Raw genomic sequence first — 16,219 nt, forward strand, 5'->3', positions numbered from 1 at the left:
GAGCATCCTCCAATGGTGAGCACGAGCCCTCTGTCACTTCTGCCTCTTAACGACCTGCTGTGAAAGTCCCTCTTCCTGTGCCTCTCCTTCTCTTTCTGTCCCTTTAAGTGAAACATGTGTTATAGGGCAGGATGTAAGAAATGACAATTAAACAGCAAAACTGTATCATCACTTAGCAACTAGATCAAACTGTATCATCACCTAGCAACCAGATAAAACTGTATTATCATTTAGCACTCAGATCAAACTTTCTGTAGTCGGAACTGTCAATACGCTGCTGATGTATTATTTTTTCCAGTGTGATCCCTGCCTTGCTATGAAGTTGAATGGAAATATATGTATGTCTTCACACAGCCACAAGGGGGAGATGCTGATAGTGGAGTTAAATAATCCTGGACCTGCCCCCACCCAAACGACCACCACCACCGCTCCCCTAAATGTCACCGGCACTCTTAATTTCACCACGGCGATCCCCGTCTCCAGTAACACACCCAGCTCTACAACATCTGCAGGAGAGATCAAAACCACCAGTACGGCTCCAGAGCGCAACAGCAGCACTGCAGCCACACAGACGTCATCAAGAACCCCTGTCACTACCATCACAACTCCATCGACCATTAGTAATGTCGCTAATCCATCGGACGCCACTACTGTTACAACCCCATCGACCATTAGTAATGTCACAAATCCATTGGCCACCACTACCGTCACAGCATCATCGACCGTTAGTAATATCACTAATCCATTGGCTGCCACAACCGTCACAGCCCCATCGACCGTTAGTAATGTTGCAAATCCATCGGCCGTCACTACTGTTACAACCCTATCACCAGCCACTACCATCACAAACGCCACAGTGATCATCCAAACAGGAACTGAAGGTACCCCTCCTCTCACTCTGGCTGGAAATTAAAACATTGAAATCAGCCTTGTTACATTATTACTACGCCACTGAGTAAGTACAAGGTCAAGGACCTTAACCTTAATGTACTTGTTCTTCTCTCTTCCCCATCTTTTCCCTCTCTCTCTCCTCTCCTCTCTCTCCTCCTTTCCCCCCTCTCTCTCATCCTCCCCCCTCTCTCTCACCTCCTCATTTCTATCTCCACTCTTTCTCTCCTACTCTCCTCTTTCTTCTTTTCTTTTCTCTATTTCTTCCTTGCCCCAATCTCCTCCAATCTTCTCTTCTCTCTCCTACTCTCCTCCTGTCTGCTCTCTACTCCCTCTCCTTTCTCCTCTTCTTCTCTCCCCTATCTCTCCTCTCCTCTTCTCTCTCTCTCTCTCATTTTCTCCTCTTCCCTCTCCTCTCATCTTTATCTCTCCCTCTCCACTCTTCCTCTCCTCTCCCCTCTCCCCTCCGTGTAGTTCCTCTGACCACCACGGCAGCGAGTAGCGCTGAGGAGGATGCCGACAATCTCCTGGCTCTGACGAAGGATGTCTCCTCACTGAACTCCTCCCAGGTGGAGCAGCTGGTGTCCCAGCTGGAGGCCCTGCTGTCTGGGCCCAACGTGAGCCTGGCTCTGGGCAACACCTCCGTCAACATCGTCAGCAACCTGCTGAACGCCACCGCAGACACGCTCGCTCCCTCTGCCACCAGGTAACCCAGGCGACCCAGGCAACACATTCAATTCCATTCAATTCAGTCCTTTGTATATTTCTAAATTGAAAACACCTACGATTTCTTCCATTTTAGTTTTCATATCAAATGTTATGGTATGACATTACCAGATCTCTCTATTATGAATTTGAATTTCCCATAAGGCATCACCAAAGTACACCAATCCGATGCAATGCAGAACCCCAACCCTCCCCCCCCTCCCCTTCCCCCCTGCCCCCCCGCCCCAAACTGTTCCTAAGCCTTTCTCCTCCACATATTCTGATGAGGGGATGGTGCTGATGATGGTGGTGTTTATGTCCCCCCGCTGTCCTGCAGGTTGATCAGGATCGTGGACACAGTGGGGCTGAAGCTAGTGCTAACGGAACAGAGCCAGAGCCAGAGCATCCTGTTTGACTCTCTAGCCCTGGCTGTGAGGAGGGTGGATGGGACCAACTTCCGGGAGACCACCTTCTCTCTCGCGGACTCCAACAACCTGCAGGTACAGAGTCCATCCCAGGGTCACAAGGATCCAAACGCAGTTTCTATTTCGCCTGGATAATCATAGATGGAGCCTGGAGCATTCTAGAGTCTTCAGAGATTCTTAAAGGTTCTGCTTTTATTCGTCAGAATGCCTGAAATATTCCTAAGATACATTTAACTGACATTGAGGAGCATCGCGTTACGCTCTGGAAGTTGAGCCTAGTCATTAGCACAGCATCAATGCTGTGTTGGTGAGTTGTGTCCACTGCTGCATGTTTCTAGATCAGTGTGTTCCCCGCCTTATACTCTGCTGGATGTTTCTAGATCGGCCTCAGAGAGGCACGGTCAGTTTTGAGAGTGGGGGGGCACGCCACTCCCCAGGGCTCCATCACTCTGCCTTCCACCCTAACCCAGAGCCTCAGTGCCCAGCAGCAGCAAGAGGCATCCAGGCTACAGTTCAACTTCTACCAGCGCAGCACACTTTTCCAGGTACACACACACACACACACACACACACACACACACACACACACACACACACACACACACACACACACACACACACACACAAGCACACAACCTCTATCAGCACACCACACTTTTCCAGGTGCACACAAACAGGCACACACAAAACCTCACCACACTTTTCCGTCAAACTTTTCCAGGTAGACACACACACACACACACACACACACACACACACACACACACACACACACACAGGCACACACACACACACACACAACCTCTACCAGCACAGCACACTTTCACAGGTACACACACAGAGATGCACACACATGCACAGTATATGTAGACACAAACACATACAGACACCTATCCATATGTATACACACACGCACGCACACACACACACACACACACACACACACACACACACACACACTCACATACACTCATACAGACACCTATCCATATGTATATACACCTATCCATATGTATACACACACACACACAAATGTAGACAAGAACACATGGAAGCTCTCTCTCTCTCACACGTATACATATGTAACTAACTAAATCCCTACTCCTGGCATGCAGGATCGGGCCCTGGGAAATAGAACACTCAACAGCGGTATACTGAGCACCAGTGTTGCCAACCTGTCGCTCTCCGGTCTCGAAGACAACGTCATCATCACTCTGAGAAACAACGAAAAACAAAAACAGGTCGGGGCCAGATTACTTTTGGGGCTAGCGTACTCCATGCATGGGACACACACACACACACACACACCTCTGTTTGCTTACTGACTAATTTACCCCTTGTTTTGTTCAAACATAACGTAGAACATTAATCCATTCTATGGCAGTTATCATGCTCTTTTGAAAGAACACTGTTACTGAGATATCAGCATGAGGAAATTGATTTCCCAGAATGATAAATGTACTCATGTACTCAGGTGTGCTTTACCTCAGAAACAGTTGAAGGATTTTCTCCTTTCTGTGTGTATTTTATATATGTATTACCAATAGATAGAAATTAGAGATGAGAGAAATATTGGTTTTGCTGAAGCTAAATAAACCATTCAGAGGTCAGCGGTTCATTGTCACATTTGGGCTTTTTAGGGGATCAGTGTCTTGCTCAAGACACTGCGACAGGTAATCGAACTAGCAACCTTCTGATTACTAAACGACTTCTCTACCTCCTGTACCACTGTCGCCCCTGATTGTACATAACATTTTCCAACAATGTTATGACCTAAAGTTGTTTTAAATGTTTTCCTTTCCTCTTTCTTCTCAGGAGAATGGCACTGTCTGTGTCTTCTGGGATTTCACATTCAATGGTAAACATTTAATTACAGATCTTCCATGTAGGTCTTTCCCAGCAGTTGAGTGGTGTGAATGTTCACTGTGCTGGTTGTTTTTCTCATCGCTGTGTCCTCCCATTGGTTATTTGTGTCGCAGATGGCTCTGGGGGCTGGAACCCTAATGGCTGCTCAGTTCTCAATGTCACAGATGAGCAGACAACCTGCAGCTGCAACCACCTCACCAGCTTTGGCATCCTCCTGGTGAGTAGAGAGAAGCAGTGGAAAACACAGAGTGGCAGGAGAGAGGCAGAGAGGGGCAGGAGAGAGGCAGAGAGGCAGAGAGGGGCAGGAGAGAAGCAGAGAGAAGCAAAGAGGGGCAGAGAGGGGGGCAGGAGAGAAGCAGAGAGGGACAGGTGAGAGGCAGGAGAGGGGCAGAGAGAGAGAGGCAGGAGAGAGGCAAAGAAGGGCAGAGAGGGGCAGGAGATGGGGGCAGGAGAGAAGCAGAGAGGGGCAGGAGAGAAGCAGAGAGGGGCAGGAGATGGGGGCAGTAGAGAAGCAGAGAGGGGCAGGTGAGAGGCAGGAGGGGCAGGAAAGGGGCAGACAGAGAGAGGCAGGTGAGGGGCAAAGAAGGGCAGAGAGGGGGGCAGAGAGGGGCAGGAGATGGGAAGGAGAGGGGCAGAGAGAACCAAAGAGGGGCAGAGACGGAAAGGAGAGAACCAAAGAGGAGAGAACCAAAGAGGGGCAGAGAGGGGTAGGAGATGGGAAGGAGAGGGGCAGAGAGAACCAAAGAGGGGCAGAGAGGTGGGCAGGAGATGGGAAGGAAGGGGGCAGAGAGAACCAAAGAGGGGCAGAGATGGGAAGGAGAGGGGCAGAGAGAACCAAAGAGGGACAGAGAGGGGCAGGAGATGGGAAGGAGAGGGGCAGAGAGAACCAAAGAGGGGCAGAGAGGGGGGAAGGAGAGAAGCCGAGAGGGGCAGGAGAGAGGCAGGAGAGAAGCCGAGAGGGGCAGAGAGGGGCAGGAGAGAGGCAGGAGAGGGGCAGGAGAGAAGCAGAGAAGGGCAGGAGAGAGGCAGGAGAGGGGCAGGAGAGAAGCCGAGAGGGACAGAGAGGGGCAGGAGAGGGGCAAGAGAGGTGCAGAGAGGGGCACGTTAGTCATAAAAAAAGGGCTGAGTCTGTCAGTGTCAGTGTGGGTCATCAGGGTTTGCCAGGAATAGGTCTAGTACCAACCAGACTATAATGTGACCCACCACACCACACTACACTACACAACACTACACTACACAACACCACACCACACCACACCACACCACACCACACTACACCACATCACACCACACCACACCACACTACACTACACTACGTCACATCACACCACACCACACCACACCACACCACACCACACCACACCACACCACACCACACCACACCACACACAACACAACACCACACCACACCACACAATACACCACACCACACCACACCACACCACACCCAACCACACTGGGCCATATTTACGTAAGAGACATCTCCCCCTCTCTCCCCCTCTCTGCACTAACAGGTGTCCGAGTCCAACCTACCCGCCCTGCAGGCCCTCATCCTGACCTACATCACCTACATTGGCTGTGGCTTATCCGCCATTTTCCTCTCTGTGACCCTGCTCACATACCTGGCCTTTGGGTGAGTTTCTACATCATCCTCCTCCTCCTGATCATCCTTATTATAATTATGTCCACACTCCCCTCTTACCTGTCCATATGACCACCTGTGTCTACATGTGGACTCTCTATCACTGTATCCTGGCTATGTTACTCAATGCACATGTTCATGCACCTTAGATCGATACATATCTGTGTGTGTGTTTGTGTGTGTGTGTGTGACCTTACAGTAAACTGCGTAAGGACATCCCGTCTAAGATCCTGATCCAGCTGTGTTTTGCGTTGCTGCTGCTGAACCTGGTCTTCCTGCTGGATGCGTGGCTGGCGCTGTACACCGAGGCTGTGGGGCTCTGCATCAGCACCGCCTTCTTCCTCCACTACTTCCTGCTCTGTGCCTTCACCTGGATGGGTCTGGAGGCCGTGCACATGTACATCGCCCTGGTCAAGGTCTTCAACAGCTACATCTCATACTTCATGCTCAAGTTCAGCCTTATCGGATGGGGTGAGCCTTTCTCTGTTACAATCTGTGTGTCTTTAGAGGCGTGATGTCATCCTGCATGTGCTGTGGGCCCAGTGCATGTCCTAATAATTTAAATCTGCTGGCATCATTTTAATTAGCTGAGTACTGAACATTTGCTACGATTTCAGTTAGCTAGTGAGCATGAACAATGCTACTGTTTGGAAGTGCTGGTAGATGGTTTGGTAACCTAGCAACAAGAAATGCCTGAGGTTGTGGGCTCTGCCAGCACGAAAATGCATATGGAGGACATAGGCCTTAATCAAGCACAGAAAAACTGCAATAGGCAATAGAGATATTTATTTATATTTATAGACATTATTTCAAGGGTGTTTTTGGTTCTTGCATTTCAAGGGTGTTTTTGGTTCTTGCAACTTTAGCTTTTACTTTTAACGTACTGTACTCTCTATACTTAAGGTCGTCAGTTTTGGGAAATGTAGGGTTTTTTTGGCGCTCATAGCTAGATGTGCCAGGCAGTGTGCATGAATCTCTGATTTGATCTTCACTGTAACACAAATTCAGAAAAATCATTACATTAGTTAAATACAATAAACATCTGGATCTTAGTTGGGAAGAGACCATACAAGGAATGTTCCAGAACTACAGGCTTCTGAAGTGTTTAAGGAATGTTCCAGAACTACAGTCTTCCGCAGTGTTTAAGGAATGTTCCAGAACTACAGGCTTCTGCAGTGTTTAAGGAATGGTCCAGAACTACAGGCTTCTGCAGTGTTTAAGGAATGTTCCAGAACTACAGGCTTCTGCAGTGTTTAAGGAATGTTCCAGAACTACAGGCTTCTGCAGTGTTTAAGGAATCTTTCACAACTACAGGCTTCTGCATTGTTTAAGGAATGTTCCAGAACTACAGGCTTCCGCAGTGTTTATTTCTGTTCTTTCTTACCCAGGTGTTCCCCTCGCAGTGGTCATCATTGTCATTGCAATCGATAAGGACAACTATGGCCTTGTCTCCTACGGGGAGTCCGCAGATTCTGCCGGTGATGAATTGTGAGTTCAGCACTTAAAGTCATTTCCACCATCACAAAGCACACGGCTCATTCATGTACTACTTAAGAAAGAGAAGGCCAGAGAATCCTGGCATTCACTAAAGTCATCTTCCTCCCTTTCCTTGTGGGTTCAACACTCATCCACAGGCATGAAACACATTATATCATTCATGCCTTATTTAAGAACATCGTACTCAGAACACATAAAAAGAGGGACTGGGAACACTTTGATGATCTAAAAGTCTGTTCACCCTCCTCCTCCAGCTGCTGGCTGCGGAACAAAGTGGCGTTCTACGTGGCGGTGGTGGCGTACTTCTGCGTGATCTTCCTGATGAACCTGGTGATGTTCGTGGTGGTTCTGGTCCAACTGCAGCGGCTCAAGCGGCAGAACCCTCACAACTCTCTTCACCGCAGCAGGCTGCAGGAAGCACGGAGCATCGCCGGACTCACCGTGCTACTCGGTCTCACCTGGGGCTTTGCCTTCTTCGCCCATGGCCCCCTCAACGTGCCTTTCATCTGGCTGTTCACCATCTTCAACACATTCCAAGGTTTGCAACACACACACACGCACACACACACACACACACACACACACACACACGCGCACGCAGGCAGGCACGCACACACACACACACACACACATAGTTGACCTGCTGTTCCTGTGTTCTCTTGTAGGGTTCTTCATCTTTGTGTTCCACTGTGCCGTCAAGGAGAACGTCAGGAGATATTGGAGAGCGTACTTTTGCTGTGGCAAACTGAGACTGTCTGAGAACTCGGGTATGAACCTCTGTCCTCACCCTAACAGACTGTCTGTAGGTCTGTCCTTACAGTTACAGACATGTCTGTTTTCATCATGTCTGTTTGTAGGTCTGTCCTCACACTAACAGACATGCCTGTTTCCCATCATGTCTGTAGCTCTGTCCGCACACTAACAGACGCGCCTGTTTTCATCATGTCTGTAGCTCTGTCCTCACAATAACAGACGTGCTGGTTTTCATCTGTCTGTAGCTCTGTCCGCACACTAACAGAGATCTCTGTTATCGTAGGTCTGTCCTCACACTAACAGACGCGCCTGTTTTCATCTGTCTGTAGCTCTGTGTCTTTCTGCGTGTGTGTGCAGTCATTTCCATGCTTCAGATATTTGACTTCATGATTATTGCTGTGGTTGTCTTTCATGTCTTTGTCCTGCTCACCAAAGATCAATGTTGGGACAGCAGCAATTAATGATGAAATACTTTGGGACGATGTTTGGACAGCAGCAACAGAAAAAGGCGAAACTAACTGATGTTGCTGTGCTCCTCTTGTGCTGGCAGACTGGAGCCGCACTGCGACTCAGAACAAGAACCGAGCCATCTCCCAGAACTCCAACTCTTCCTCCACCTCCCTGGCGCCCGACCTCTCCATCCGCACTCAGAGCTCACGTACGTTTGGGGGCTTTGGGAGTGGCATCAAAAACCCTAACAGCATGTTTATTTCAGTTCAATTCAATTTTAATTTTAAAGCACCAAAACAATTCTATTCTCTCAAGGCACTGTACAGAGCCCAGTGCCTGAACCCCCCTTAGAGCAAGCACAATGAGACAGGGCCAACGAAAACCTCCCTGTTAATCATGAAGCAACCTTAATTGATTCAACCTTAATTCATGTGACTATGTAGTACCTTTTGGATGCTCTCTGAGGTCCTCAAAGAGTTTGGCCATGGCTGCTCTGTGGGCCTGTTATATTGTTTTTATTATTATAAGTCTTTTTTTCACTCACAAAAACGTTTTGATGAAGTGTTTTCCCTCCTTCCTGCAGTGCTGTCCAATCTTTTACATCTGATGTGATTGGTCCAAATCAAGTGATGTCACCTGTGTTGTGTTTGTGTGTGCTTCCTCCAGGAGGCCCCTCTGATGACCGAATGATTCCAGAGTCCAACTCGGACGTCGTCCACAACGAGATCAACAACCGGTACCACAACCCCTCTCAGGCCAACTGGATCGCAAACCCCGCCTACTCCTCCTCCTCCTCCTCCTCCGACTGAAACCGTATTATGAAGGACTCTTCCTCGGACATACTTCAAGCAATTTTCAACATCTACAAGCTTGCTCTATGGGCACAATTGGGAACTGGAGCGCCTCCCTGAGATTGAAAAAAATGAATGAGCCTTCCATGAGTCTTGCCTATCGCAAACTATCTTTCAATTTCTCACTGTGTCAACATATTCTGTATATTGTATATATGCCATGGTGTCTGACATTGCTTTTGCCATTACTGTGTAATTTTCTCACTCTGTGAATTTTTAGATTCATATTAATTCGTATTAGACCCACTTTTAGCAAAGACAAAGATAACACATCATCATGACATGATAACTCTTACAGCATATTCACATGTACACAACTACACATTACTGCACCCCCCACTACCCAGAGGTGAAGTCAGTACAGCCCACTAATCAAGACACCACCTGGGTTGTGCAGGTGAGGTTTCCATGGCATCCACTTTACCTGTTAAATACGTGCTCTTAATATATCCGTCCTCAGAGAATGACAAAATGTTTTAAGTTGGTTGTTTAAAATAAATGCTTTGTAATAGTAAAGATTATTGGGCTCATATGTTTATTTATGTATATTTATATAGAGGCCTTGTGATTACTGTACAATTATTTTTTAATCTCCAAAGATATTAAAGCGCATTTATTTAAGCTACAAAGTTATTATTTTCTTGAAGATCCAGCACACACACACACACACATGCAAGCATACACACACACAAGCACACACATACACACACACCATAAAGTTCAATTGAAATGAAATAATAAACCAAACTTAACAAGTTCATAACGTGTATTAATACAAATAATAATGTATGAACTTATAAGCAAACACCTAGAGAATGCGCTGAAATAAAAACTCTCATAGATGCGTGCTAGCTTCTATTACTTAGCTGAAGTTAGACTGCAGTTATTCTGTTGGACTGTGATGCCATTGTAGCTCGTGAACGATACACCACAGCCAGTCACTGCATTTGAAGGCTGTTACCACCACAGGAAACATCAGAATATCACAAATCTCACATTAAGGAAGCAAGTTATGTCCTCCACCTCTTGATATAAAAAAAATCTCCCAGGGCACACTGCATTCAGATGTCCCACAATCCTCTCTTACTGCCTCTGTAATCTCCCAGGCTGCACTATGGCAGCCAGCAGCGCATCATTCTTGTGTCTTGGTGAGACCTTTAGTGCTGTGTGTGTCAGACGTGTTCCTGGTCCTGTTGTGGTGGCAGAACTGAAAGGAGTCGACGGGCTCCAAGGAAGTAAGAGTTCTGTTGTCATGGTAATCATGATGTCCTCCTGTTACCATGGTGGGTAAATTAAGGTAGTGTAGATCTGTATGGTATTGTAGTAGAAGACTGTACAGTAACAGAGTGCATACTTTTAGTACATACTGAAATGTGGTGAAGTGCATACTAGTAAAGGAAATAGTAGATAGGGGAACTGGACTGAAAGTTAGGCCAGTCTTCAGTGAAGAGTACTTCATGCAGAACCAGGGTTGATGGAGTTGTAGTCAAAGAGCAGGTTGATGTTGTGGGTGCTTGCCCACTGCGCACATACGCAGAAACACACCCGGTCTTGCAGAGCTGTCCTGTCCTGCCCTTCAGTTGTCCAACACCGTTCTCAGTTATAAAATCAATGTCATGGTTGCACATCAGCTCAAATAGTTTGCAGCATTTGTGAGTGTGTATGTGTGTGTGTTTGTGCCTCAGGAGTACATCAGCTCAAATAGTTTGCGGGTGAGCTGCAGTGTGTGTGTGTGTGTGTGTGTGTGTGTGTGTGTGTGTGTGTGTGTGTGTGTGTGTGTGTGTGTGTTTGTGTGTGTGTGTGTGTGTGCCTCAGGAGTACATGCACCAGTAGATGATGTTGAAGAGCAAGTAGGCCAGAGGGAAGATGATGCGCGAGTAGGAGTCTATCATGTAGCTGTTGCTCATGATGAATTTGAGGTTGTGACGCACAGATCGTCGGCGCCACAGGCGTGTGCCCTCAGTCGGGGGGGGATCCGCAGGCGAGGACGAGTTCCGTGGGGCCACTGTACGGTCGGTGTTGGGCGTGGTGGGCAGCTCGGGGAAAGGTGACAGGTCGATCTCGTCATGGAAACAACCGTCAAACGCCATGGCCTGGTTGGCGTTGTAGGAGGCTGGCATCTGGGAGAGTACAAATTCACAGATTCACACAAGGATCAATAAAAAGATTGATTACATTTTATTATGAGGATCAAGTAAAATGATATACCACCATCTACACTATAGTTATGCAATTTATAACAATTGATAATATGCCTAACTATTCCTTTATAAACACAAATTAAAATGAAGTTTACCAGCAGGGGGCGACAAAGCTCAAATCATATAACTAACAGCAGTAAATCTCAGTTCAGTGTTTTAGGAGTAAACAAAAATAGAGAAATCATCTGCACATGACTCCTTCATCAGTGAGGTCCCCTCCTACTTGCCAAGTTGACCTCTGACCTCTACCCTCTGAACCTTGAGAGGAAACAGACTGACCGTGCCCTTCTTGAGCCTCTTCATCTCCTCCACGGTGGTGAAGTAGTTAACGGCCGCATATTCAATGACGGAGAGGAAGACGAAGAGGAAGCTGGCCCAGAGGTAGATGTCCACCGCCTTCACGTAGGACACCTGGGGCATGGATGCCGACACACCCGTGATGATGGTGGACATGGTCAGAACCGTGGTGATACCTTCACAGAGAGACAGAGAGAGAGAGATGGGGAATGGTGTGTGGATTGGAGCAGAGTTAGCGGACAGAGAAGAGTTAAGAGCATGAGAGAGATCAAAACTGAAAGACGGAGACAAGAACACATTTTCCTTGAGAAATGAGGGGGTTTTAAAGAAATGATTTCTCTCTTTCACACTCACACACACACATACAGAGAGAGAGAGAGAGTTTTGTAATGACTTGTCTGAGTGGGCTGTGGTCTGTGGAGGTGGCAGTGGAATCTGAACTCTTATCCTCTCTCTTCTTCTGTCCATAGTCACCTCTCTTATCTTCTCTCTTCTTCTGCCCAAAGTCACCTCTCTTATCCTCTCTCTTCTTCTGCCCATAGTCACCTCTCTTATCCTATCTCTTCTTCTGTTCATAGTCACCTCTCTTATCCTCTCTCTTGTTCTGTCCATAGTCACCTCTCTTATCCTCTCTCTTGTTCTGCCCAGTCACCTCTCTTATCCTCTCTTCTTCTGTCCAAAGTCACCTCTCTTATCCTCTCTCTTGTTCTGCCCATAGTCACCTCTCTAAGGGCCTGATTTACTAGCATGCGACCGCTGCTTAATCTGCGGTCGCACATGAACGCACGGTGTTTTTGCGCATTTTCCGTGGTATTTATTTAGGAAGAGAAAATGAAGGTTCAGCGAAGATGAAGATAGATATATTGGTTCACGTTCGCTCAATCATTGAACCTTATTCAATGTGTGAATATTGCTGTTCTGCCCGCCATCACCTACAGCGAGATGTTTAAAAGAACACGATTATAAAGAATATGCTATTGGTGGCATTAATGCATAAACTGTCTATTATAACACTATAGATGTGTAAATGGCGAGATTAATAATTTCTACAAGAAGCATGGGTTCACTACAATATATATGGACGTGGGTGCAATCAATGGTTCCAATTACGTTCGGAAAGTTTGCAATTTCAAAAAAAGTCCTGTTTGATGTCTAATTTCAGCTATGGCAGTGGGGAAATGTATTGACCAGTGCGCCGTAGCAATGCGTCGAGTACCTGGGTGAATATTTGGCTGAGTGAAGGCTGAGATATACCAACTGATGATGCTATAACTGTTTGAAATGATCCGATGCCAATATTGTCCGGAGTTTAATAACTGATGGAATAGAATGTGATCTCCGGTTGGAGGGTTTGATGTCATCTCTGATCTGGTTCAGTAATTGAAGTATTGCGTGGCTGGTTAACCTGTACCGTCTAATTATTTGTGGTTCGCTTAACTGAAAAATTGTTATACGATTTGAAACAAATCTTTCTGTGCGTTGTCTCTGTCTATGTCTTCGCCTTGCTCTTATTACTGCTGCCACATCAACGTTTTCAGACTCAGTGGAAATGCGCTTCCTGGTTAAGACGTGCTTTTATGAGGCGGAGAATTATCCCGCAAATTAGAGACGTGCGCTTGCAAGGCAGTTTTAGTAAATACCACGCAATACATCATTAGGCGCACTTACCTTCTCTCCTCCCATTAAATTGCGCTTTACGCCCACGTTCCACCCACGTTTCCACATTCACACCCCCAAAGCGTTAATATGCGACTCTACTCAAATGCGTCCCTTTAGTAAATACCGTTTTATGTTTACGACCACTATTTTACGACAGAAATGGGCGCAATCCTGTTAGTAAATCAGGCCCTAAGCCTCTCTCTTCTTCTGTCCATAGTCACCTCTCTTATCCTCTCTCTTGTTCTGCCCATAGTCACCTCCGATTACCTTCAGCTCATCTCAGCTTACACAAACACCTATCCCACAATGCCTCTGTGGTTCACATACAATTGCACACTGTTCCCCTTCTTCCCAGCTAAATCAAACTGGGTTACTTTTTATATTCAAGTAGCCTCTCTTTCTATTTCCATGCTAATGGACATGTATCTCTCTATCTCTACCCCCCTCCCCTCTCTCCCTTCTATCTTCGCCATCCATTACTCCTTCTATCCGTCTGTCCTTTCTCTATCTTATTCTCTCTCTTTTTTTACCTCTCCACCCCCCCCTTTTTCTCCCCCTGATCTATCCCTCTCTTTCTCTTCTCTTGTTCCTCCTCTTGTCCCTCACATCCCATTGGCTGGTCATAGCCACACCTCTCCCCTGGGGTCTCCCTGTGCTGTGTCTCCTTCTCAGGGGCTCTCTTGTGTTCTTCCCTTGTGTTGAGGTTGAGATAAAAGCCTTAGTCAAAGCTCTGATGAGGACACAAATTAGAGTGCTATTGGACTCAGTTTCCCATAATGCATCTGTCTGGGGGTGTAAACATCTTTCAATTAATTGGCTCCCATGTAAAAGGCATAAACTAAACTCCAACTGAACCTCTAGCCACTGAAGAAGAAATAACCTTCCTCTGCAAGAGTCACCTTTCTGTCTCTTTAAACATTCAAACGTGTTCCAAGATGATGCTACCTGGCAACTCTAAATAGCACAAACAGGAAGTATGAGGCGCTACATGCTGCAAGGCCCCCAGGAAGCAGGAAGTGTTACCTAGTGAGACACGGGCGGGGACGGCCCTGCGGTCGATCCAGAAGGACACCCAGGACAGCATGACCATCAGCATGGTGGGGAAGTAGGTCTGCAGCATGAAGAAGAAGATGTGTCTCCGCAGAATAAAGTTGATGTAGAGACGGTTATACCAGCCTGGGGGCACAATAAACAGCCTAACTAACACAGAAGAGGCTGAGAGAAAGAAGGAGAGATAGAGAGATAGAGAGAGTACATGGATAGATAGATTCATATATAGACAAGGCACAAACAAATATGGAGGAATGGGAAGGCTATCATCAGTGATGGAAAGGGATCTTTGAAGTATTGTTCGAGGGAGAGATAGGGAGAGGTAGAGAGAGAGGAAGAGAGAGAGGGACAGAGAAAGAGAAAGAGAGATGTGTGGTGAAGGAGACATGGAATGAGTGAGGGATGTATGATATGGATGAGTGCATGGAAGCAGTGTGGAATAAACAGACAGAGAGGGACAGTGTGGAATATACAGTAGAGAGGGACCGTGTGGAATATACAGTGGAGAGGGACAGTGTGGAATATACAGTGGAGAGGGACAGTGTGGAATATACAGAAAGGGAGAGGGACAGTGTGGAATATACAGACAGGGATAGGGACAGTGTGAAATATACAGACAGAGAGGGACAGTGTGGAATATACAGACAGAGAGGGACAGTGTGGAATAAACAGACAGAGAGGGACAGTGTGGAATATACAGACAGAGAGGGACAGTGTGGAATAAACAGACAGAAAGGGACAGTGTGGAATATACAGACAGAGAGGGACAGTGTGGAATATACAGACAGAGAGGGACAGTGTGGAATAAACAGTGGAGAGGGACAGTGTGGAATATACAGACAGGGAGAGGGACAGTGGTATGGTTGGCTGTATTCCATCCTGGTACTCTGAAGAGAGGAACACTGCCCCTTATCAACACAGACTACCAGTATGGAACACACATGTGCAGTACTCACTCACTCACAGACACACACACAGACACACAGACACACACACATTTAGCCACACGTACCGGTGCTGCTGTAAAAGGCTAGCCCATAGGAAGGTTGGAATTCTTCAATAAAAAACTGTGAGAGCACGATCTCATCAGTCCTTAGTGAATCGTTCCCGTTCTTCCAGTAGAGCATGAGGTCGTTCTCATTATAGGCGTCTTCAAGAGAGAGAGCACATGGTGAGACCCCGCAGAAGAACAGGAGGGAAAGAGAGAGAGAGAGAAGAGGAATGAGAGAAAGGCAGAGAAGAGGAGAGTGGATAGTTCAGAGAGTAGTGTAGTAAGACCCCAGAGAGAGGTAATTGAAGGGCAGAGAGAAAGTAAAAGAAGAACAGAACGAGGAGAAAAATAAGAAGAAGAAGAAGAAGAGAAGAGGAGGGAGGGGGGTGTTAAATCTCTCTTGGAAGAAGCATGAGCCATCACCATGAGGAAAGAGGCCATAGTTTCACAACACAAATCCATGACCTCTTCCCGCAGATTAGAGCCCATGCAGAATATCTGTGTCTCTGTGTGTGTGTGTGTGTGTGTGTGTGTGTGTGTGTGTGTGTGTGTGTGTGTGTGTGTGTGTGCTTTAGTGTGTGTGTGTTTTAGTGTGTGTGTGTGTTTGTGTGTGTGTGTGTGTGTGTGAGTGTGTGTGCGTCAATTTGTTTAGGTGTAAATGAGTGTGACTTTGAGTGTATGAGTGGATTTGTGTGAAGATCGACAGAAATGTGTGTGTGTGTGTGTGTGTGTGTGTGTGTGTGTGTGTGTGTGTGTGTGTGTGCGTGCCTGCCCTTAAGCCATTTCCTACCACATTCATCTCTGATAAAGTATCCTGGTACTACTGTTGTGCTGTGTCTACTGTGAGCTGTCTTCTTCTACTGTTGTGCTTTGTCTACTGTGTCTACTGTGAGCTGTCTTCTTCTACTGTTGTGCTTTGTCTACTGTGTCTACTGTGAGCTGTC

General features: G+C 46.9%; 2 protein-coding genes across 2 annotated transcripts in view; one reads left to right on the forward strand and one right to left on the reverse strand.

Moving 5' to 3' along the window:
- Nucleotides 1-340: 340 nt before the first annotated feature.
- Nucleotides 341-9,035, forward strand: LOC308370468 (adhesion G-protein coupled receptor G2; the record flags this gene model as incomplete). Its single annotated transcript, XM_080845118.1, has 14 exons — nucleotides 341-530; nucleotides 1,363-1,594; nucleotides 1,931-2,093; nucleotides 2,399-2,563; nucleotides 3,134-3,259; nucleotides 3,834-3,876; nucleotides 3,998-4,101; nucleotides 5,402-5,517; nucleotides 5,726-5,997; nucleotides 6,915-7,014; nucleotides 7,278-7,561; nucleotides 7,689-7,790; nucleotides 8,327-8,434; nucleotides 8,893-9,035. The coding sequence occupies 14 exons, from the start codon at nucleotides 341-343 to the stop codon at nucleotides 9,033-9,035; spliced, it is 2,148 nt and encodes a 715-aa protein (XP_080701244.1).
- A 1,853-nt stretch (nucleotides 9,036-10,888) lies between these two features.
- gabrr3a (gamma-aminobutyric acid type A receptor subunit rho3a) overlaps nucleotides 10,889-16,219 on the reverse strand; it is a gene marked incomplete at both ends in the record, with an annotated part of 18,436 nt that continues 13,105 nt past the window's right edge. Inside the window, 4 exons of the mRNA XM_080853823.1 lie at nucleotides 10,889-11,197; nucleotides 11,558-11,751; nucleotides 14,258-14,410; nucleotides 15,297-15,434. Coding sequence (XP_080709949.1) covers nucleotides 10,889-11,197; nucleotides 11,558-11,751; nucleotides 14,258-14,410; nucleotides 15,297-15,434 — 794 coding nt within the window. The remainder of the gene's footprint in view (nucleotides 11,198-11,557; nucleotides 11,752-14,257; nucleotides 14,411-15,296; nucleotides 15,435-16,219) is intronic.

This window comes from Sprattus sprattus (genome assembly GCF_963457725.1).
Source record: "Sprattus sprattus genome assembly, chromosome: 1".
NCBI classification, from domain to species: Eukaryota; Metazoa; Chordata; class Actinopteri; order Clupeiformes; family Clupeidae; genus Sprattus; species Sprattus sprattus.